At 40.8% G+C, this 25,561-nt stretch overlaps 1 protein-coding gene across 3 annotated transcripts in view; it reads right to left on the reverse strand.

Annotated features, from left to right (window-relative positions):
- Positions 1-25,561, reverse strand: part of St7 (suppression of tumorigenicity 7) — a 240,051-nt gene that overhangs the window by 104,111 nt on the left and 110,379 nt on the right. For all 3 annotated transcript variants that reach the window (XM_085840808.1, XM_029478333.2, XM_021164295.3), the window contains exons 2-3: positions 14,175-14,257; positions 325-484 (exon numbers count right to left, since the gene is read on the reverse strand). In XM_085840808.1, the coding sequence (XP_085696934.1) occupies positions 325-484; positions 14,175-14,257 (243 nt within the window). The remainder of the gene's footprint in view (positions 1-324; positions 485-14,174; positions 14,258-25,561) is intronic.

Here is a 25,561-nt window from a genome sequence, read left to right on the forward strand (position 1 = left end):
ATCAGTGGGCAGGGAAAAGCAGCGAACTGAGATCTAGTTAGACTCAGCATGCAGCCATGGCTGAGGTAGCTAATGCACTTGATGAGTGCTCTATGCTACATTGCTTTAGAGATAATGCTATTATCATTTGTTATGATAAAGCTAATGGGAATGAAAGTAAAGTTAACAGCATGAGTAGTTTCTGTCCCTGGCATGCATGCCTGATACCTCTCTGGTACAGCTTTCTTACCTCCCTTGAAATTTAAACACAGTTTTTCTCTGAAACGTAATCTTTTAAAACAGTTTTGTTAATTACACGAAAATTTTGTAAGAGACGTTCCATACCTGAGACACTTTGTCTGTTGGAATCTGAGTCTCCATTACTGGAATTAGAATTATTGGAAGAGTTGTTGTCAACCCCTCCCAGAAGGGGGCGCAAGTGGCTTACTGAGACTTGTTCAATGAAAGATGTTCCATACTTGCGAAAATACCACCATTCAAATATCTAGAACAGAAAGATAATGTGTGTTTATGACCTCAGTTTCTACATGTAATTTCAGGATGCATTCCCTTAATATATGTTTACTTTTCTATCCACCTTTGAAAAATGTTTAAATTGGTCTAACTGTACTAGACTTCAGTAACTAAATACCAACATTATTTAGTTAAAATGGTTTTTCTCTGCTGAAGAGTGGTTTTTAAAAGAATAAATATAGTGATAGATAAAAGAATATTGTTAAGGTGCATTCCAAATTATTTTTCTTTAAGTTAATATAATACTCAAATAACAAAAACATGTTAGCTGAAAGACAACTCTAGAAATACACATACCAGTTTTCCCAAAATCTACCTTCTGAAATGTTTTAATTCTTGACACTTTATATTTTTTGTAAATCCTATCCACAACTATAAGTAATTTTAAATAAGATTTTTAAGTAAAGAATATTTTAACTGTAAAAGTAAGACTTTTTTTCAAAAAATCAGGCAAACAAAATGGGAGCAGTCAGACCTAATGGCATACTGCTTGAGAGACTGAAGCAGGAGGATCACTGGAGCACAGGAGTTCGTAACGTGGTAACATCTAGTCTTAGAAAGAAAAAGATAAAAACAGTAGTCAGCATGGATGGCGCTCAGGCCCTGAAACGCCCCAGTCCTCTTCCTGCTGAGGGCAGCACAGCAAGCATTTGCTGCATATCATCAGTGCTTCGTTTTCCAAAAGTCTACTGATGATCATGTTCTCTTAATTCCAAAGAGAACAGGAATTGCTTTCCTTAATGAAAGAAAAACCAGCCACACTTGTATGACCAGCTGAAGGCAGAGGACCCTGAGCCTGGGAAAGTGAGTGCCTCCCCATGCCCACCTCCACACCCGCTGTGCCCACCTCCACCTCACTGCTACCTACCACAATTCCATGTTGCTCTACACATCGTTTTCTCCCTTCCCCATCTTACTAGTTTATTCTTCACTAGTAATACATCATTCAAGAGAAGGACCTTACAAATAGCTACTAGCAAAACAAGGTGTCCCAGGCCTTAATTGCATGCCCTCATTCAGGAGGCTGAAGGAAGTGGGTCATAAGTTCAAGAACAGTGAGACCCTGACTCAAACAAGTAAAAGGCCAAGTATGGTGACTCACATTTATAATTTCAGTGATAAATAGAGAGACTGGGCCAAGAGGACTGCCAAGACTTCCAGGACAGCTTGGCTACAGAGAGTTAAAAATAACAAAACCACAGAAAGCAGAATAACTGCATGCCTGGGTCTCAAAGGATAGCTGGACTATTCTTTATAATATGCAATCTATAATCAATATAGAAATATTTAAGTTTATGTCCTTGTTTATTTCATAAGAAAGTTTCATTATCTGCACTGGGATGAACATTGAGCTATTATTTAAAAACCAATATTTTTCTCTCTTATTTCTGCTCTATTAAAACAACAATAGGAGCCCGGTGATGGTGGTGCACACCTTTAATCCCAACACTTGGGAGGCAGAGGCAGACAGATTTCTGAGTTCGAGGCCAGCCTGGTCTACAAAGTGAGTTCCAGGACAGCCAGGGCTATACAGAGAAACCCTGTCTCGAAAAACAAACAAACAAAAAACAAACAAACAAACAGAAAAACAACAACAATAGGAAGGGCATCTATGAATACAAGAAGGAAATTATCAGCCAAACCTACCGTCCCCAGTCATATGTAGGATACCTTGATTTAATTACAGTGAATTACTTCGAACATTGCAATGTTTAATTAAGGAGAATATAGTTTGAAAGTACATGGATATGGAAGAAAGGTAAATGTTGGGAGCATGAAGGCCCTCCTGCCCAGAGATCTCCAGGGAAATGGGAATGTTAAGCATTCAGGATTGTCCTCTCAAGAGAACAGATGTAAAACCAGTTTTCCCTCCAGAAGGCTGGGAATCAAGGTGATTAACATCCTGGAGATCTGTATGACTAGTAGTCTAAAAGACCCTAACATTATCTGCATATCCAGGGGCTCTCTCAAGCTCTATAACCTAAATGACCTCTATGCTATCTATATGACCTAGACCATGCCAGATCCTTCCCTAGGCCCTTAAACTAATAATACAGAGAGTCTAGCTGGAAGAAAGGGCATGCTCCTTGAGTTGAATTTCAATGTAATTATGCCTCTCTTTGTATCAGGGATTATATTATACCAGGAAACTTTTTCCCAAATTGCACTGTGTTTAAATATGCTGTTAATAAACCACCTGGCATCAGACTCTCTAGAAGCTTGATCTAGCCTAATGAAGTCAAGCTCAACCAAGTTTTCATTCTCACCTCTTCACAGATCTCACTGCTAGCTGTGACACCTGAAGGAAACTCCATAGGTGAACATATAGATTATGGATCCATAAAGATGTCTATAACTCCAGTGAGTTATTTGATTTATTTGGACACTAGTACCTTCAACTGTAGATGAAGTGGAAATCATATTTATCTTCAAGGGTCCTCAGTTTTCATACCAGCTCAGTGTAAAGCACCTACTTCAGTGTCTGACCCACAGTCAGCTCTCAAAAGCGCTAACAGTGTTACCATTTATTATGTTAATGGCTTGTCTATCACACCGTTCAAGGATGGCACACCTGAGGCCTACACTGAGGCACCCCTCTTTTGCCAGTCCTTTTGTAGCATTTTCTTCTAAAATGAAACACTTCTTCTTTGAGAGAAGATAGTTGAGACATAGGATGTTATAATCAAAGGAGAGGTGACCACATCCCCCAGACAAGCTCACTGAAACTTGGGAAGTAAAATGACTCAGGACCAATCAAGAAGTCAACAAAAGTTCTCTGCCTCAATCACAAGAGGAAAAGGGTTTCCAAGCCTCTCTTGGCATTGGTTACAGAGCTGACAGTGGTTCTTACTCATTGGCAATCAAGGTGCTGTTAGAGCACCTACCATGCCACAGTCCACTCACTCCATCATACAGCACCAATATTCCTAGTCACCCCTGAGTGGGGTCCCGGGTCACAACATCATGTCCCTGCACTGAAAGTTCATGATTCAGACCATAGTACCCATGACATCCTAGTATCTATCACATACATGAAACCTTGAGATTTCCAATTCTTTAGTGTCTTTAGTAGAACCACAGAGCAAAACTAAAATGGACCTTAAAGAACAGCGTAGGGAATCTACTTAAGATGGGAACAAAGACTGTTCATCAAGATGCAGTGACCTGATCTAAATCACAAAGCTAATTAAGCCCCAGCTCTCTCTGCTACTCTCTTACTTAACCCTCTTTATTGAACAAACAAATAACATAACAATACTTCAGTTAAACTATACCAGACACACAGGCAGTCGTTCATATCCCTCTAAGTGTCCTCTGACAGTCTCTGCTATCTTAACTATAAAAACCAATTCAGAACTAGTCTATCAAATGAGACCAGATAATTAAGCCTAAGAAGCAAGTGCCTCAAATTAACTGAACATTTGGATTAGGGCAAGACAGACCTTGTCTCTAGATCATCCTACCTTTTTAATACAGAAAAAACAGATAAGTAAAGACAGCTTAGTTGTTTGGGGACAAGGAAGTGTGTCTTCTCAGATTTATCACAGAACATCAATACTATTGTCCCATCTGTGTAGAGGAATGTAGAGGAATTTTAACCCAGCAAGATCACTGCTCTGATAACATCCAAAAACATTTTAGGTCTGTGTGATCAGACTAGAAGATGCCCTTAGTATACATATTTAATCCTTTCAGCTGGAATCCTTCCCTACACACCTTTAATCCCAAACAATAACATCTAAGTGAGAGCAAAGTGACGAATCAGAAAAAGACTTCACAGAATGAGAGATAGGATATACCCAGCTCTCAGAAGGCCAGCACAAGAATGAGAGGTTATTTAAGAGCAGTGAAGAGAGTGAGTCAGTTGAGTTGGGGGGTGGGGTATCAATGCAGTGACTGCAGTGAAGTGGAGTTGAATTCATTCATGAGTCTGCTCAGAGACAGCTGGAGCTAGAGAGTAAGAAGTAGCCATAGGATTAGAACAAATTGCCAGAGTTAGTTTGTGGACAAAGTGAGCAATTCAGTGAGAATCCCAGAGTAGCCAGTTTGAAGCAGTCAGCTTGGAGAAGAGTTTCAGGTAGAAGGGCTGGGTAGAAACAGTCAGAAAGAATTCAGAAAGAACTACTGTCTTAGTTAAGTTTTTACTGCTATGAAGAGACACCACGACCAAGGCAACTCTTATAAGAACAACATTTAATTGGGGCTGGCTTACAGGTTCATTATTATCATTAAGGTAGAAAGCATGGCAACATCTAGGCAGGCATGGTACAGGCAGAGCTGAGAGTTCTACATATTCATCTAAAGGCCGCTAGCAGAATACTGACTTCCAGGCAGCTAGGATGAGTATCTTAAACCCACAGTGACACACCTACTCCTACAAGGCCACACCTTCTCCTTCTAATAGTGCCACTCCCTGTCTGGGTCGAGCATATACAAAGCATCACAGCTACAAAGGGTGGCCCTAAATGTCTGAGACCAAAATAACATCTGTCAAATAAAAGTTGCATTTACAGAGTGGACACTAGTATAAAGAATGGCCCCTGTTCTTCTACTATGTATCAAAAGAAAAGAAGCCTTCCCAAACTTTAATTAGCCAAGACCTTTAATTTGAGGTAGTAGCAAAACAATCCTCTTTGTACTCTAAAAGTCATCAGACTTTGAGGAACACTTCACAATAGTTTTAAAGTGCTGAATGGCTTCAGATGGACAGATGGTGTTATTTAATGCATACCTATTTGGTGTCACTTTGAATACATTTTCCTGGTGCATACCAACAGTGTAAACAGTGAAGCATTCGTAAACAAATTTAGGTTTTAAAATAGTTCTTAGAGATCCTAGCTCTGCCTTTAGTGGCCCTGGCATATTGGGAGGTGAGGAATTTCTCTTGTCTGCCAAATAACTTGTTTAGAATTTAAAATGTAAAATTATGCATTTCTTAATTTTAAAACCTTAATCTTTCTACTACACTTTCTCCTCCCCACGCACCATCTCTAGAGTAATACAGATTAAGTAGGATGAGAATTGGAACCATCAACAGAGTGTGACATTTAGGAAGCCATTAACTCCATCTAGATTAAGATCAAAATACTCTTACCTAGAAAGCCAGGACCAGAGGGTGTCCTTGGCTGGTTTTCTTGATTCTATGGGGCAGTTTTCTAGTGTGTATAGTCAAGTCAGAGTGAGTACTCAGCATGGGAAGGGAAAGGCTAATGCAATGACTATAATGCCAGATGGATATCTCATAAGGATGGGCCAGTGGATTAGCTGCATGTGACTGAAATAAACAGAAGAATTGTTAAGGGGCTTTTGTTTTGTTTTTTTGTTCTGGAGTGGGGGGAGTTATTTTTGTTGGTGTTATTTTTGGGGTTTTGTTTTTGTTTTAAAGAAAGGCTCACACACACTTTTGAGATGAACAAGAAAACAAGAAAAGAGAAAATCCGAAGGTACAAAATCACATGGCCAAGTGGCATGATGCCAAGATTCCAGGAAGCACAGTCCCGTGAAAGGTAATTTACCATGTGTGCCTGCACATCTGCATTTGTGCACACATACATGTGTATGTGTTGTATGCCTTTGCAAGTGTGTACACATTATTTTCTTTAATTAACAAAAGAAGATCATCTGAGCATCTGAGATAAAGCCAAGGCAATTGACAAGCACTACAGTGACATCCATAACTATTTTTAGTATTGGTTTGAATTCTTAAGTGTATCTTTTCCTTCATACCAACTGGCCCTTTCAAAGTCCCTTACTCATAACTCCTCAGGACTGACATTAACTAAAAAGGTTAAAAAAAAAAAAAAAGCCAAGAAGGACAGAAGGAGAGAGGGAGAGAGGGAGGGAGAGAGGGAAGAGTTAGAAGGAAGGGAGGAAGAAAGGAAAAAGAAGAACAAGCAGCTTGCTCTGTCTGCGTGCTTTGTTTATAAATACTGTGTAGCTACTGCATGGGGTCAGGCCTCCTGCTTCCTAACTCTCAGCCAGTCCCTCAGAAGCCACCTGTTTCCTTAAACAGTTGTGGCAGCTATGTGTGGAACGTCATGACACTCATACCCTCCCACTCCCATTTCTGGGCTTCTGCTGCAAAGACTAAAAGGGGCAGGAAGATCAGGCATTCTTCTAGGTCAAAGCCCACCTACATGTGCATATATTGACTGGGTAGGATTTTCTACTGTAGCATTCATTACTGTGGCCTGCAGATAAGGACCACTCTCCTGGGGCCAACTAGTAGTCATGGGATCACAAAGAGTGGGAAGGATTTCACTTGTGTCATCTGTCCCAAGCTCTGTAGTTCATACTGTGATGGTGCCTGTCCTTTAATACTCTACAGATTCTGATTAAAGCAATCCTCAGAATTTAAAGCAAGCTCCCCAAATAATTCTGATGTAGCCACTTCACGTACTCACTGTATTATGTGTGCAGTCAACTGCTGTTCTTTAAGTATCAACAAATGTGTTCAGGACACATATATGGAAGCTGAAGAGATGGCTCAGCAATTAAGAGCATTTACCACTCTTGCAGAAGACCCAGGCTTGGTTTCCAGCAGCCACATAGTGGCCCACACCCATCTGTAGGTCCATTTCCAGAGAATTCAACTCTTTTCTCGCTTCTGAAGGCAGTAGACACATACATAGTAAACATATATACATAAATTCTGGCAACATACTCACATATATAAGATAATCTAAAACCAAACACATAAACCATTTCCAATTTAGAATGGAAGAGGACAATAAAGGCTCACAAAAATAAAATATAGGTAAGTTATGCTAAGTGTTGGTCTGTGTTCAGAACTGGCCACATCTGACTAGTTTTCATGACCAAATAGGAAAGAAAATCTTATGTCCTCCTAAAAACACTGCAGTCTTTCACTCTACCACTGGCCTCCTTTCTCTTCTTCAGATTTTGCTTCACTTTTCCATTCTCCCTACTCATCTCTTTCACGTGCACTTGGTCCATTTCTGGGAGTCTGTGAAAATGAAAAGTACTAAGTTCTCAACCGGGCTGGTAGCCACCTTCCCAGGCAGCACTTTAGTGAAGGCAGAATGACATGGCAAAGCAATGAGCATGTAAAGCCTAGCTGTCACCCCATCTACATTCAGCAGGCAGGGCTAAGCAAGGCTTTTCTGGAGGTCTAGTCTATAGGTCTTTACTGCTCCACAGCTTGCAAGTTTACCAATTTGTGCCTCCTTCAAGGATTGAAGAACCCTCCCACCATCTTTGACAAGGCACTGCATGAGGACTTGGGTGAGTACTGGCAGGTCCACCCTCAAATAACTGTATGGAGATGACATCCTTATTGGCTCCTGGCTTGGAGATATGCCAGGAGGCCACATGAGACCTGCTACTGAAGCTGAGTCAACTTGGCTACCAAGTGTCTTCTAAGAAGGCCCAGCTTTGTCAACTTGATATCTGGGGTATAAATCCAAGAGGGGGGGAGGGCAACCAATACCTGCTGACTCCCAGAAGCAAACCATCCTTAGCATCCCAGTTCCGTCAACCCAAAGGCAAGTACAGGAATTTCTGAGATGTGCTAGATTTTGTAGACTCTGGTGCCATGCTTAACTGAGATAGCCAAACCATTATATGAGGCCACCAGAGGCCAAGAAGACAAAATAGAATGGACCCCTAAGATAGACATGGCTTTTAAGATTCTAGGAAGAGCTTCATTGGAGATGTCAGCCTCAGCCCTCCTGGACTTCACAAACCTTTTCACCTGCATGTAGATCAGAGAAAGGGGACAGCAAAGGGGATGCTTACCCAAACTTCGGGACCATGGAAAAGACTTGTGGCTTATTTATCTAAGAAGCTGGAGCCAGTGACCCAAGGATGGCTAGCCATTCTGCTAGTCAGGGATGCTGACAATAAAACCATGGAGCAGGAACTTGTCATCACCACTGCCCCCACCCCATGCTATTGAAGGGACCCTCAAGAATCCACCCAGCCAGTGGCTGTCCAATGCCAGACTGGTGCACTTTCAGGCTCTACTTTTGAATCCCCTTAGCATAAGATATAACCCATCACCTGCCCTAAACCCAGCCATCCTGTTATCTGACTCATCCTTAAACATGCAGCATGATTGTTCTATAGTTCTGGGACATGTCCAGATCATCATGTCGGACTTGACTGACCTACCTTGGCAAGACTCGGAACTTATCTACTTCATGGATGGGAACAGCTTCATCCAGAATGGAATCAAGTACACAGGAGCAGTAGTAATAGACTTGGACTCTGTTTTTTGGACAACTACCTTGCTTCTGGAACTTCAGCCCAGAAAGCTAAAGGCTCTAACTTGGGTTTTAAAACTGGCAAAAGGGGCCCATAGCTAACATCTGCACAGGCAGTAGTGGCTCATGTACATGGGTCCATATACCAAGAAAGAGGCTTATTGACTACTGAAGGAAAAACTATCAAAAATAAGGAAGGAACACTTGCTGCATTGGAGGCATTATGGCTTGCTCTCAAAGTAGCCATAATTCATTGCCACAGGCATCAGAAATGGGTATATCATAAATAGCCTGAGGGAACAATCTATCGGGTAAAACCAAAAGGGAGGCCACCGAAGGCTTCCACTGCCAACATCCTGGTTGCTTTACCACCCCCTGCACTCCCAGCCATCTCTGAATATTCTGCTAAAGACAAACAACATCAGGCAAAATGCCAAGGAGTTTATAGAAGAGACGGATTGTTGCTGATCTCTGAAGGCTGCAGCATCCTACCTAAGTAGTTTGCTAAGTAACTCTTCCATCAGATTCATCAAGCTTCATACCTAGACACTGAAAACTGAAGGAACTGCTGTGCGCAGCAAGGTACAAAATGTTCAACTTAGGACATTTGGTTGATCAGGTATCTCAGACGGTGCCACCTGCCAGGCTGTGAACTCCTCAGGTTCCAGTCAAGGAGCCACTCTAGGAACCAGAATCAGGGGTCAATGTCAAGGGGCTAATTGGGAAATAGATTATACAGAAATAAAACCAGAAACATATGAATATAAGTATTTGCTGGTTATTATAGATACCTTTTCAGGATGGGTAGAAGCCTACCCTACAAAGGAGACTGCCAACATAGTGGCAAAGAAGCCTCTGCAAGATATCACACCCAGGTGTGGTTTGCCTACCCTGCTTGGGTCTGACAGTGAACCAGCATTCATCTCTCAGGTAACTCAATCTCTAGCACAGGTTCTGGGGACCAATTGGAAATTACATTGTGCAAACAGACCCCAAAGTTCAGAGCAAGTAGAGAGGATGAATAGGGCCCTGGAGAAGGCCTTGACCAAATTAAACCTTGAAACTGACGGTGACTAGGTGTTCTTCCTACTTTTATGCCTTATATAGGGCTAGGAATACCCCTATATTTTAGGTCTCATTCCCCCTTTGAGATCCTATATGGGAGCTTCCCTCTCATGCTGCCTAACCTCCAGTCTGATATCTGAGCCGAATATGACCAACATAAGTTTTTAAGATCTTTGGAAGCCCTCCAAAGGGTCCAGAAACAACTCTGGCTACCATCCACCAGGTTTAGGAGTCTGCTCCTCCCCCGACCCCCATAGCTTTGAACCATGTGAAGAAGGCTAGATTAAGAGATATAACTATAAGACTCTGGAACCCCACTGGAAGAACCTCACATCATGATCCTGACCATGCCTACAGCTGTGAAGACAGATAAGATCAGGGCATGGATATACCACTAGAGCACCCTTACTATCTGGGTACCCCCAAGGGGTGAAGCAAGAAAGAAGAGAAAAGAAAAGAAGGAAAGAAAAGAAAGGGGAAGGAAGGAAGGAAGGAAGGAAGGAAGGAAGGAAGGAAGGAAGGAAGGAAGGAAGGAAGGAAGGAAGGAAGGGAGAGGGAGGGAGGGAGGGAGGGAGGGAAGGAAGGAAGGAAGGAAGGAAGGAAGGAAGGAAGGAAGGAAGGAAGGAAGGAAGGAAGGAAGGAAGGAAAAACTACTGGTGACATCTAATCAGATATCTATTTTTAAAGAATTTAAAGTAAAAGAGAGCAACTTTTGCCAACTTTTTCCCTATGTATGTTTGTTCAGTTAGTTGACTTTTTCTTCACAGTGGAAATCCTAGACTTTTGTTTTTACCTCTCTTCTAAAACATCAAATGACATGGTGATTTCTGATTCTAGCATAAGAATCCCAAGGCTCTCAGACAGCCAATTTCCCCAGGAGTAATCTTGCACTCTCAGAGTCAGTGGAAGACACCCAGAGCATTGCTAGAGAGAGAAGTTAGCTATTGTCTTTCCGATTCCTGGAAGCAAACTGCTAAGCATGCCATGCAAAAAGCCATTTTTCAAAGCACAGGATTCTTCACTCCTCCTGGAAATGCACCCAGAATTAAAAAACAGTGGCAGCATACAATGCTAACCCTTAATTCATCTTTAAAGCCTAGCAAAGCTGAGTCCCTAGCGATAATGCAATAGATACCACTGTCAAACATCTGTAAGGCAGGAATGTGGGGGTATCTATAGCGATTGCTGCTCACCATAGTTAGAATGCCCTCAGAAAAGGCCAGTGTGTTTTAGAAAGAGCACTCACATCCTTCCTACAGGGCAGGTTTCCTCTCCTCTAAGCATTTCATCAGTCTAAACAGTTTCTGCTTCTACAGTTTAGCCCAGCAGCTCTATGCCAAACATAGGAAAAAGCATGGGAGCCCAGGTCTGCAAAGACAGCCCAGGCCTAGAGAAATCCATTTACTTATGAGAGTTCTTCAACCATCCCTGAGTTAGAGGAGTGACAACCCTTGAGCTAACTTATCAGAATGAAAGAAAATATCCTACACTATGTTAGTGAATTTTTGTCCTGTAAACCCACAGCAAGGCATTCCCAGAATGAAATCCAGGGCTGCCTCTCTGGTGCTGGCGGGAAAGGCAGCTGGTGGGTCACCTAACTGGAAGAGCAATGAAGTGGGTGTTGAAAGGCAGACTGCCCGGGTAGGACCTCCTGGGTTCCACTCCTTAATGCCTTTGGCCAACTATGTAACCTAAAAGCAGGTTGCTAGTTTGCCTGGTTTGAAGTCCCACTGCTGGGCAGAGGACATGAGGAGCATCACACCAGCAGAACCTTCTGAGACGAGGAAGGCATGGACAAGACGCCCTTCCCCCAGTCCAGCAAATAGTGGACTCAGTATAAATCCCATCCTCCAAAGTTTGTTTTCCTATTTCTTTAAGTATGCCAAAACCTTATCATAAAGTCTTAAAGTGTGTGTGTATGTGTAAATGGTAACTCAGATATTTAAAATACCTACCACCTCTTCCCTTAAAATATACATTGTGTGTCTGTGTGTCTGTGTGTGTTATGTTTTCTGAATGTATTAGTAGGAACTTATCAAGCAAGTGAAAGTATTTTCCATGTCTGTTCTCTCCTGAGACATCTTGCACATTGTACAATGAATACTTGATAATGTAGGTTGAAGGCCTGACTGCTTTGCCACAAGGAAACTGCATGACTTCAATCCCAAAAGTTCCTTTTCTTTCCTTGAGAACTCTCGAGTTTCCCACCTGAAAAATAAAATCTTAGACCTAATGACCCCGGAGTCTTAGAAAGTACACATTGCTTGGTCCCTTGTGGTCCTCTTCAATCACTGGGAGGCTGGACACAACGCCCTTCCTGTTACTTCCCACTATTACCCATGGTGTGCCTTCTCCTGGTGCTAGTGTGCAACGCCAGTGTGCTGCTATAATTTCTCACCTAGCTCTAAGTAGCAAACATGCAGCCTCCCAATGAAAATCTTCCCTTTCTTCAATAAAGTAGAAGCTTTTGGAGTGATTCATTCTCACTCCTTTGTGATTTACTAAATTTTTTCTGGGTTTTCCTAGCAATACAAGTTTTACTAGCTTTGTTTTTTAAGAAGTTCTCTGGTCATTTTTCTCTGTCCTATGTCACCTACATTGGAAAACATTTAGAGATTATCAAAATATTTTTCTACTCCATTTTCTGTCCTAGTCAGAGTAAAAATAGTTTCATTTAATTGCTGTCTGGTTTTGCTGATGGTTTGTGTCACCCCACAGGTTCAGTTGAGGGGGAATCCTTGAGACTGCTGAACTCTCACCACAGCAGCTTTCAGACTGTCAGGTTTCATGTTCTATTAAAATGTCCTCAGGTCTACAATCACCTCACCAAGGCTAAAGATGAATGTGGTATTGGTACAACTTATTTGCCAAGTATTTATAGTAAAACAACATCCCATGTTATCACCATGATTTCACAAGAGACATTTAACACTAAAAACCAGGTGGAAGTCAATGTTAGAATAAAATACCATCCCTGGACAGAATAAGTTCATAACCAACCTGATGGTTTTATGAGCTCCTGACTATAACAGTGCCCTCAATTTCCTCAAATTTCCTAAACAGAGAAGAGATGTCAGAGTTGCATGTGTGGGCAATGAATGTTTAAAAGGCCGCATACTACAAACTACAGCACCTCTCTTCCAGGGTGAGTTGTAATACAAGGCCTCTTGCCTCGGGTTGAAGTTTGCACTCAGCTCTGTGCTTTCTACATAGATTTTTCTTGGGATGGCTCCATAAGAGCAACTTTGCACATTTCACACAACCCATGTGAAGCAGACATAACAATCTGTGCCTAGAGATGCTCTCTCATCACAAAAGGATGCTCTCTCTCCACTCTGCCATTTTCTACTTCCATCTGTTTACAGAATCTCCCTTTCTCCATCTTATAAGCTCAGGCTTCTGAAATCTTTCATTATTCCTGGGAAAGGTATTCTCTTTGCTCAACATGTTTGTACCTATCTACCCTTAAATTTCTTTCAATTGATAATTCATTTTTAAGTAATAATAGCACTATAATCTTTCACTTGTACCTATGTCTACAATAATTAGTAATCACAAAATTGTGGATGTGGAAAAAACCTTTTTAAAATTTCTCTCCTTTAAAGATTATTAAGTTATGTGGGAATGGCCTCATTGAGTTTCAATAGCCCCATAATGTTCACTACAGTGAATTATGATAGGTAATATGATCCTTTGTATCTATAGCTGTTGTAGAATATAAGGTAATGAAGTTGTAAGATAACAGAAATTTTTTTTTACCTATATGAATTTTTTTAAAGGGAGCAATAAAGAAGTGAATGTAAACACTGAGAGAATAGAAGATGAAGGGAGAAAAAGGTTGGGAATGCCACAATCCATACCAACACATGTAAAAAGTATTCCTAATGATATTACATCTAATAATCCAATATACATGAAAAACAGTCTTAGTTGAACTAAGCCACTTTTATGAATCAGCAATACATATATATATATATATATATACATATATATATATCCATCTGCTGTCTAATTTTTGTCATGATGGGTGGTGATGGGGACTGAACCCAGAGTTTCATGGATATGAGGCAAGTTATTTACCACTGGGCTTTGGTTCCAACACATTTTATATGTTTAGTTACAACAATTTGGCCTAGAAACATCTTCTCTGATTTCCCCCCAATAAAGAGTTGTTTTTCTTCCCATAAAAGAAAGGATTGCAGAAATATAACCTGGGTAAGTTCACTTCTTCTCTTTATCCCCATCCAACATGAAGACACAAAATGAATATTGAAAACTGCTGATATATATTCTCCCAGATTATTCCTTAAAAATAGTCACATTAACATAAATGCTAATAAGTTTTTAAATTAGAAGAAGTCCATCACTTACCAAAATAAGTCCTGATATTAGCGAGGAAGTGCCTGTCAGGGCCACGTAGAACTTTGGTGTTAACGTGTTCAAAAACATGCTCACTGGAAAAAAAAGAAAAAGGGAGAAGATTGAGAAAGGTATGACTATAATCAGTAAAACTTTCTGTTTGTTTCTTAAGATTGTGTGTGTGTGTGATGTGTGTGCATGTAAGTATGTGATGGAGCCATCACACAGGTTTTAGAAACTGAACCCCTGCAAGAACATTGAATTCTCTTCACTACTGAGCCACCACTCTGGCACCTAGCTCATTTATTTTTATTTCTTGTGAAATCATTCATTTCTGATGACCAGAATTCCTAGAACGTTAGCAAAGTCCCACTGAAATGAAGAACTACTAGGCTGATTTAGAAAGACAGATGTCAAGCTATACCCTAAATGCTAAAATACCTGCCCGGTAAAGTACACTAGTGGCCTTACTGTTAGAAGTATAACCAATGGTTTTCTGCTTGCATTTGAGGCCTGTTCCACAGAAAAGAACTTATGCCTAGTAATATTAACCAGTCAAAGACCTATGATTGAGGAAGGTGTAAGTCTTAGTTTACCTACTGTTATTATTTTGCTCAATGGAAATGTTCTCAAATTGCCCTCTAAAAAAAAACTAAATGTTTGTACCAATAGATTAGTGCTATTCTCAACCTTAGTCAAAGAAACTTGTCTTTGCAGTAGATATTAAGCAATGCCGAGACTTAAAACTGGCCAATGTGCTGAGAATAAATGGCAATTGAGTGTTCAACGTTAAATCTGACATTTATTCTAACTTCAAAGTTCAGGGAACATCACAGAAGAAAGGGAGGAAGGAAAATAAGGACAAGTGCATGGGGTGAATGCTGTCACATGTTGTCTTCTGGATAGGACACAGTCATTGCACTCAGGAACTTACAGCTCTGATGCTTACCTGCACATGACCTACAGAGACAAGCCAGTCAATGTTCCTGTCTGGTGGGAGAGGGGATCATGAGGCTTCAACACTAGTTGGGGTGCTACTAGCAATTGATGGCCCCTAAGGATGGGTGGGTGACATTTTCTTTGTGACATTCCAGAGGGAAGTTAGACTATTAGGGCCTCCATAAGATCTGGCTGTAGGCAAGCCTGGTAGAACCTTTCCTTAATCACTGGTTGATACTGCAGGGCCCATCTAATTGTGGGTGGTGCTACCCCTAGGCTGGTGGTCCTGGGTTCTGTGAGTACAGCTTCTGATTTGTTCCACACATGGCTTACTCAGCCTCCAGGTTCCTGCCATGTTTGAGTTCCTATCTTGGCTTCCTTCAGTGATAAGGAAGAATAAGCCAAATCAACCCTTACCTCTCCCAAGTTGCTTTGCTTATGTTGTTTCTTCACAGCAGTAGTAACCCTAATAAGACAGGCAGAGCTCTTGCTCTCTTGGTCTCTTGCCTTCTTGCTCCCCGTCTGTCTCCTCGCCCTTTCCCCATTCCCTCCCCTTCCTCCACATGCTCATGGCTGGCCTCTACTCCTCTACTTCTCTCTCTCTCTCTCTCTCTCTCTCTCTCTCTCTCTCTCTCTCTCTCCCTTTCTCTGCTTCTACTACCCTCTTAACTCCCCTCCCTATGCCCTGAATAAACTCTATTCTATTCTAAAAAGAAAACAATAGGTAGCAATGTGGATTCAAGCAAGTCACCAGTACAGTAGTCTGAAAAATTAAAACTGACATGGGCAGTTGATAATGCTGTCTAACTGCAGGATGCCCAATATAAGTGCTAAGGAAATCCAAACCTGTACCAAGATCATCTTTCTTGGACATTCATAAATAAAAGGTAACTCCTGTTGCCATTAGCATGATGAGATGCAAGTCTTGAAAATCTGCTAAAATGGCAGCTTAGGAGATGCTTAAAAAAAATCTGGGAATAAAATATCTCCATAATATATCTGTAAGTGGTCTTTTCCTTCTAGGTATATTTTATACACATAGCATTTGTATCACCTTACAAAGGCAGTTTTCATCCAGGTAGCTCAGTTAGGATTGAAAGCACAGAAGGAGCCCCTCCCTGCAGGGGCTGCCCCCCCTTCTCCCTGCTCTCCTGCCCTCCTTGTGCTGGGTCTCCAGCTTCTCTGTATCACAGTCCTCTGGAGAAATGCTATGGCATTTATTGTTGTGAGGGAGAAGCAGGGAGACCCCTCATAAATCATCCTGTCCACTCTTCCTCGGCCCTTGATGCTGCCCTGGCAGCTGGACAGGGGTCCTGCTTCTGCTTTACAGAGCAGCCAGCTCCATGGGGGAGCTGGGCTGAACGCATTGCTTTTCTCAGCTGCGGTCTGGAGAAGTATTGTTGGAGTGAGCTATATTAGTACGAGGTTTTCATGCCACCTTCTCCCAGGCTAGGGAGAGGCCATCTGACAGCTTTTCCTGTCATCAGGAAGGACTGCCCAAAGCCCTAATAACCCTAAAGACCAGTGAATTTCCTTTCACCTACAAATAGGTACTGTGAAGAACAGCATCCTGATGGGAACCCTCTCAAAAGCTTGTATATTTCAGATCAGATACTTATGGTCTGTTTTAATGTAAGTTTGAAGATTTTTAAAGTTAAATTTAAATATAGCAAAAGTAAGTCTCTAATGCCTGGGACTTTGTATTTTCTCCTCCTCGTTCTCCCCCACCCTGTTCTCTCTCTTTGTGGTCTGTGTATGTTTTCCAAGGTTTCATATGCAGGGTGAGATGCATGTTGGGTAGGTTCAATGGTTATTTGCTTGATAAGCCAAGAATTTTCCTAGATATCATAAGATACTATGCCTAGAAGGGTAGCTATACAGAACCCTTAAAAGTAGTCATTTTGGAGGAAAGGGAGGGGGAAATGATATAACTATATTATAAATTCAAAACTAAAAGACAAATTTTTAAGAAAGAAGTTAGTCACTTGGGATAATGATTTACCATACTAAACTCCAAAGACACTTTTCTTGTGAAAGCAATTTCCATGCAAATCTTTTCAAAATACATTGTGTGTACTTGTTAAACAGAATGTCTTTAACATATTTCAATCTTTCATCGGTAGCTCTACCAAAAGACACAAACTCTAGTACTGTTAGCATGTATCAATGTATTCTGAAGCTGACTTTATTCAGAAATAAACACCATTTTCTTCCAAAACTAAGTAATATAGGGCAGAAATACTCTTCAAATCTTTTCATGTTCTTTTATAATTGGTGTGCTAATCCAGTAGTAACTATTATTTTTCATTCCTTGCCTTCTCTCATGTGTTTTCTCTCCTTCATGATTTGCTATTTAAAAATCTGTAGTAAATTCAAAGGCAGATAATCAGTTGTGGCTCAATGAACTACCTATGTCCAGTGTGTATCAGGCACTGTGTAAAGTGTTGAGGAGTCAAACAGGTCGGCATGTAATTCTTGTCTTTAAGGAACTCTGGGTAATTTTGAGAAGCAGACATGGGAACAATATAATAGGCTGTCATGATTCTGAGTGCTACTGAGGTATTCTTTACTTAGCTCTGGCTAGGGTGGGAGAAAATGTGCATCAATGTGCTCCTTTGAGAAAGCTTCAAAAATAATGTTGCAAAGCATATGCACTAGAATCATGCAAAATAAGAGCTGAGATTGACAGCCAAAATTAAAGGGTCTTTGGTAATCCTTTGAGGTTCTTCTGTGTGCAATCTATGCACTGGCTTTTTTCTCGTTTAATGTTTAGTCTGAGGAGTTGAAAAAGCTCAACTGCTGAATTCTGGACAGGCAGAGAATCACTGGAGGGAATGATACCTGTTCTCATAGGACAGCTGTGTGAGTGATGGAGAAGAGCACTCCCAGACTTTCCTGTGTTCACAGTGGAGGTACCTACAGTGTCAGCCAGGCAGAACATACAGGAGCTTTCTATCGTCTTCGGAGAAATTTGATCACTGACTATTTACACAGAAAATATTATTGGAACATCAGGGGTTATGTTTAGTAAAACAGCATGCTGCAAAGTTGAATACAGGAATTCCTTACTTAAAGTGTCAAACAGAGAGAACTGCCTAACTGAAGGTTCACCATATTGGTAACAATAACCTGCTATAGCAAATAAGTTAAATCCATTGAAATAAGAAAGGCAAGAAGTGCGTTAATAAGAGTAGGGGGGATAGCCCATGTGTACTTGGAAATACTTCTCAATATCTCTTCTATATCTATTAATATTAGCTAATTAATTTAATTATATGGTACTTATATCATCCAAAGTAAGATACAGAACCAGCCCAGAGAGTAGTGTGTAAAAATTTAAAAGAATGAGGTTGACCCTATGCTTTTTAAAAATTATTTTTATTTTTGGCAATTTCACAAATGAATATAATGTTTTTAAACATATGTGTCTCCTTTTATCTTTTTTTTGTCCCACTGACTGTCTCTTTTTTCCATACTTTTCCCCCTCTAATTTTTATGCCTTACACACACACACACACCTACCTTTAGAGGGAAAAATGAGATGCCCATGCAAAAATCACAGCATAGTTCATATCCCAGCAGAAATATTTATATAAGATCTAAAGGGAGTAGGTATTATCTCTATCTCAATAAATCAGAATGCTGTTCCTTCCAGGCTGGAAGGTTACCCCCAAACATGAGATTAAAGTGGAGAAAGGGGCTCTAAGTAGACAAGACAATGTGCATGCACACAGAAAAGAATCAGCCTAGAGAATAAGGTAGATATGGAAGCAGAGTAAAAGAAATGCCAGGTCAGGCAGACTTTTTGTTTGTTAGTAGTGCTGGAGATCAAACTAAAGCCTCATACATGCTATTCAAGAGCTCTACCACTGAGCTGCATCAGACTCCAGAGCAGGGCAAAGAGAAGGAAGGTTTTTACTGTTCCCGAAACAACGAATCCTGCAGAAGACAGGGGTGCCTGGTAGAAACAGAGTATCAAGCAAAACTGGCAACTTTGAGAGTTACTTCTGAGCCAGCTCCTGTAATGCAACTAGCACTACAGGAGTAAGATTAACAGATGTGTGTAGCTCTTAACAGTATCAGATAAAGAGTGACATCTAGGCACCATTGTTGAAGTAAGGCCAAGGTCACACTGCCAGTGAGTAGAGGCAGTGAGAGGTGGGCTCTTCTACAGGAAATCAGGCAGTAAGACAATCTGTCATGATATGAGACCTAAGGGAGAATACAATTAGAATACAATTAGAGTAAGGCCCTTGTTCCACACTGGGAACAGGGGGACCTTTGAAGAAACAAACACTTCTTTCTTCTCACACTACAGGTGTAATTACTAGAAATGCATCAACTGTTCTCAAAGTCTTCTTGTTATACATGCTTTTAAGAAAACTTACAAGAGGGTGAAGGTGAAGCATTTCAACTGATTTGATTGTAAACCTAATAACTACGTATGTATATTCCTTTCTTAACAGATGAGATTATATGACCACACAAAACCTCCTTTCTGTTCCATTCTGAACTTTGTGCTTTCTTTTAACTGATTGGCCTGATTTGTTTTAAAATTCCTTGCTAACTCACAGGTAAATAGTTTGTCTCAAAATAAGGTAACAGTTTGGGCGAAAGAAGCAACTGCAGGCTACAAGATGGTAAAACTCAATATTAATTCAGAGTACAGTATTTCTTATTCTCCTTTTTCTTTTCCTTCTCTCCTTCCTTCCTTCTTTTTCACTCCCTAAAAACTTAGTAATTAAATTACTTCTCTGTGTGTGGAACCTAGCCTCCAGAAGAACTGCTGGGATTTGTTGTACATGATCCAGAGGATGGTCTAGAATAACATATTTTCTGTTGTGAATAAGTGAGTTTATTAAGTTCTAAACCATGAGGGAGGGAAGGGAATGAGAAAGAAACATCATCTAATTGGGCACTTAAAGTACACCTCAGAAACTCAGTAGGGAAGCCAGGTGGAGTTTGCGACAAAGAGACCCAAGCAAAGCCAAGTGTCCCTTCGCACAATATTTCTGAGTAAACACCAATAACACAAGGTAGGATTACCAGATCCAGTAGAAATGGGCTGAGGAAGTCAGGGCTGAGTGCTGGACTTCCTGGCTGAGCTGTCTGGTGAGATAATGCCTGAACTTCCTATAGCTAGCCTTCCCACTACAGGCACTTGGATAGTATGGGATAAATGGTTCATCTTATAGCTGTTGTCCAGGACACAATGTGTTTGTTCACTCTTGGGCTGTTCTGCTATTCTCTTCTCTGTCTATCAGAGTCTAGCACTCGCCCAGAGATTGGAGAATACAATGTTCTGGGTCTGCAATGGAAACAGGGCAACCCCTCTTCCAGACCTAGATTCTTAGTGAGGCCCCAAACATGTGACAATTTTTCAATGTAATGTATATTACAGAGCTGTTACAGCCATATTCCTCTGGCTGACTGTGTGTCCAACACAGGGTGAAGGAGCCACCAGGCAAGCCAGGGCTCTGGAGTTCAGCTGCTACCCATATCTGGCATTTCAGAATAAGCCTGAAGCTTCACTATTTCCAATTCTATTACTATATTTAGCTTTATATTTGCACCAGACATCCAAATTTCATTCCGGGGGCACCAAACCTTCTCTCTCTGGGCTCATGACTGGAAGTGTATCTCCCAAGCGTATCACAAATGCATCGGGCTTCACATAATGTCTGTGGGTGAGAGGCAATGCAAACTGAAGCACTGATATTTCCAAATGTCAATAAGCCAGTTTCTTTAAGCCAAAAACAAACAAAAACAAACAAAAAAATAGATATATTTAAAAATGTAATATACCAGATGCTCAGTGCTGTCTCTGATAGACATGTCCCCAGTGCCTGGAATGACATTTTCCATTTTCATCTCTATTCTTCCTATCTCAAATGGATTTCAGCAATTGCTACCCCTTACTAGGATGTGATCTATTCATCTGTGACAAAGAAACAGGTTGTTTCTTCTTAATTAGCACATAAGGCAGGACTTTGAGGGATGGGTAAGCAGTTGGCTAAAGCCCAAGGTTAACAAAGCCACTATCATTAAGTTGACTGAGGCAGTTAACCTCATAGCAAGAAATTCTGCAGCACAAACTCAGAAGGTGCCTGTCTAATGTTATGAATGGGTATTTGCATGGGGTATGGAATATAAAACATGGTATCACTATGAAAATAGCCCCAACCAAAACTTTTGAAATGGTAGGAGATTGACTAGAACCACAGGAAAAAATAATGACAATCCTAAACAACCAAAGCTGCCTGCACAGAAAGAACTAAGCAGGTGACATTACATGAGCTAAAGTGAAAATATGCTACAAAGCTACTATAGTTAAAACAATACAGCTTGGATATGAAAACAGATATTCAGATAGAGATAACTGGCTTTTACCCAGGGCACAAACATATTCATTGTAAAAGATATTAAACAATTCTGGTGACAATGTCCTATAATAAAAAATGTCTCTTACATTCAAAGAGATTGGGACATTTAATGGGCTTCACAGCCAGAGTTAATAATAAACTTGGAGTCACTGAAGACTTATCTTCAGTGTACTGTGTCCTCAGCCTCTTTGTTTAACCTGACTTAAAAGAACAATGTAATATCCAACCTAACTTTGCTTGGATTTCCCATGGAATCAACTTTTACAACCCAAGTTAATGTATAGCTGTAATCTTAAATTATATAGTCTTCCATATCCCTTGACCCAGAGTAATGTGTGCATGTGTTATGATAAGCATTTGCTGAAAATAGCAAATATAAGCAAAAAGTGGCCTTATAAAATCCACTATAATTGTTGAATGAAACATACAGATATAGCTTGAAACACAGTGATGTTTGTAACACTATTTGTTAACTGGGTCAGCTGGAGTAAATTAATTCCTTTTAAAACTCCGTAAAAGATTTCTATAAAGTATCCCTCATTTCTTCTCCATGTTATACTTTCTGTGCCGTTCAATGAAAGAAAAAGCAAAGTCTCTTGTTAGGGACAGAAACACAGGATCAGACACAGAGAGAGATTCACAAGGCAGCCTTCAGGCAGGCTCAGACTCCGACTCATACAACAGACAAACAGGAATGACCCTGGAAAGGGAAGTAGAGAAGTCAAATCTGGGCTTGCTCTTGGTTAACTCATACCACCAGGAAGTGCTTTGATTTCTTAACTTAATGTGACACCGGTGGATTCTGGGTGATTCTGAGTTTATTATTAATATATTCAAGCCTATCACAATGCCTGAGAATTGAAACTCTAGGAAAATGTACTAGGGCATTTCTTTGGGTCCTTGGAATGGGTCATCTATTTTGGACATGACCTCAGTAACAAAGGCAGCACAAGAAAAACAAATGAGACAACAACAAACTGAGCAGTTTCTCCCCAACAGCTGACGTCATCCACGAGGACTCTAAGAAGGTAGGCCTCCGCGTACATGAGAATAAAGCATAAGGTGGGCATGGGAGGAGGAGGAAGGAGGAAGGAAGGGAACAGGTTGGTGAATAGGTCCTGAAATATACAGTAGAAATATGTGGTGACATGGTCTTTCACATCATTGCCACTAAAATGTTAAGGTACTGAATAACCCCAAAAAGCTTAGGAGAAAGAACAGTGGGTGTTTTGTCCCCAAGAAACGATAAAAGCTTCAGAAGATAGCTATGCACAACTCAATTTGACCATTACCAATGAGACAGAAATATCACATGGTACCCCATAGATAAATAAACTAAGATAAAATGCTAAAAACATTAAAAATGAGGAAGTTTGACTTTTCAAGATTGTTTTCCAAAAATTAAACACACACACACTCACACACACACACACACACACACACACACACACACACACACACACACACTTATAGGTACCCATGGAGTCCAAAGACATCATCACATCCCCAGGGTGGAGTTACAGGTAGTTGTGAAACAGCCATGAGTGTTAAGACCTCACTGAACTTGGGTCTTCTAGAAGAGCACTATTTCTTAACAACTGAGCCACTTCTCCAGTGTCCTTACACCCCCGCCCTGCCCCCCCCCCACCTTTTTGTTTGTTTGTTTTGTTTTGTGTTTGGTTTTTCAAGACAGGGTTTCTCTGTATAGCCCTGGCTGTCCTGGAACTCACTTTGTAGACCAGGCTGGCCTCAAACTCAGAAATCTGCCTGCCTCTGCCTCCCAAGTGCTAGGATTAAAGGTGTGCGCCACCACAACCTGGCCTCTCATTCCCCTTTTTTAATGCAGAAAATCTTAAAGAGTATACTCTTCTTCCTCCTCCTTCACCAAAAGAGAAAAGAAGGAAAGTGACAAGGAACGTTGATCGTGCTGGCCTGCACAGGCTACTTTCATAGCATGTTAACGAATGTACAAACTGTACCACATTTTCTGTATCCATTCTGTTGAGGGACATCTGGGTTCTTTCCAGCTTCTGGCTAAATAAGGCTGCTATGAACATAGTGGAGCATGTGTCCTTCTTACCGGTTGGAACTTCTTCTGGGTATATGCCCAGGAGAGGTATTGCGGGATCCTCCGGGAGTACTATGTCCAATTTTCTGAGGAACCTCCAGACTGATTTCCAGAGTGGTTGTACAAGCTTGCAATCCCACCAACAATGGAGGAGTGTTCCTCTTTCTCCACATCCTCGCCAGTATCTGCTGTCTCCTGAATTTTTGATCTTAGCCATTCTGACTGGTGTGAGGTGGAATCTCAGGGTTGTTTTGATTTGCATTTCTCTGATGATTAAGGATGTGTATCTCTAGCTGCATTTGTAGCAGAAGATGGCCTAGTCGGCCATCACTGGGAAGAGAGGCCCCTTGGTATTGCAAACTTTATATGTCCCAGTACAGGGGAATGCCAGGGCCAAGAAGTGGGAGTGGGTGGGTAGGGAAGCAGGGCGGAGGGAGGATATAGGGAAATTTCGGGATAGCATTTGAAATGTATATAAAGAAAATATCTAATAAAAAATTATAAATAAATTTAAAAAACAAAACAAAACAAACAAAAAAACAAATGTAGAAACTACCATATGAAATATCTAAAATGACTAGCTTAGTAAGAAGATGAGTAGTTTTCAAAAATGTCATCTTCAAAATTATTCACATGATTATTACAAAATATAGTATACCATTTTAGTAGGGTCAAAAAAGTATCTGATTTGGGGCATAATTTTAAATCGTTTCCATTCAACACAAACAGAAATTCTAGAGAAAAGACATGGTTGATGTTTGCTGACCATCGACTGAATGCCACCATGCGCCAGACACTTGCTTACATGTGTCAGTTATAGTTTTTGCCATCTGACACCCAAGACAGCCCATCTAAAGTTAGCATTACAAACACTAGAAAGGGATAAAAACTAAGGATTACCAAGTTCAGTGACTCAACAAGGACATGCAGCTACTGGGTTGCTGAAACATAGCTCTCCTGACCCTACAGTCTGTTCTGTTTTTCCTTGGACATATCTCTCTTCTGAAAAGTGGACAGTATGTCTGACGAGACAAAAGAAGGCAAAGCCTCCAAGCTTCAGCATTGCTCGTGGGGTCCCTATGGTCAGCAGCTCTTCTGAAACAATGCATTGGAGGGCATGGGAGCCTCTGGGTCTGAGACAAAGGGACCACTCAGCCCCTAACTGACCTCACCTTGACCTGATCACAGCACTTTATCACCAAGCACACAAGCTAAGTGCTCTGACCCTCCGGCAAGGCCATCATTAGCACTGAAGGCTGATGTCTTTACACTGGGATGCCTTCCTGCTATTCCGTCTCTTGTTCCTTTATCTTACTATATGTCTAGATAAAACTAGTGGCTCACACAGAGACAGCACTAATAGTCAGCACAGGCATTCGGGCACTGTAAGAAATAGCACCTTTCAGTCTCTGCTAGGTAACGCTTTTTTTTTTTAAGATCATTTTGTCACCATGTTCTAATCATTAAATATTCTCTGAAAATACTATTATGATAATAATGTTTTCCTTTGAAGATTTTGTCTAATGTGTGTAAACATTTCCACTGCTGGAAATTTGGGTTGAGGCTAACTTTTCTGTATTGGGAATACCCACATCATCAAATTGAAAGTTAGTGCTGAAAAGAGGAAAGAATACAAGTGTACTAATGTTCTCGTGCTTATTGGTTTGGTCTCTGGGTAACTCTTGGTAGGTACAGCTTGGCTGTTCCTCCTACTGGAAGGTCACTAATCTAGAAAAGCTTTCCTTCATAGTACATTAACATTTTATCTGTCACATGTGATACATTCTTAGTGTGTATTTTCATTTCCTTTCTGATTTTTATTTACAGAATGTTTATTTCTTTGGTGCTTTGCCTGCAAGTATGTCTGGATAAGGATTCCTCTAGAACTGGAGCTACAGATGGTTGTGAGCAGCCATGTGGTGCTGAGAGTCTTACCCACTGGGCCATTTCTCCAGCCCCTATTTACAGAATTTTAACAACATGTTTTCTACGTAAAAACATGGGTACCA

The sequence above is a fragment of the Mus caroli genome, unplaced genomic scaffold (genome assembly GCF_978045245.1).
Source record: "Mus caroli unplaced genomic scaffold, Mus_caroli_1 scaffold_7, whole genome shotgun sequence".
Classification (NCBI taxonomy): domain Eukaryota; kingdom Metazoa; phylum Chordata; class Mammalia; order Rodentia; family Muridae; genus Mus; species Mus caroli.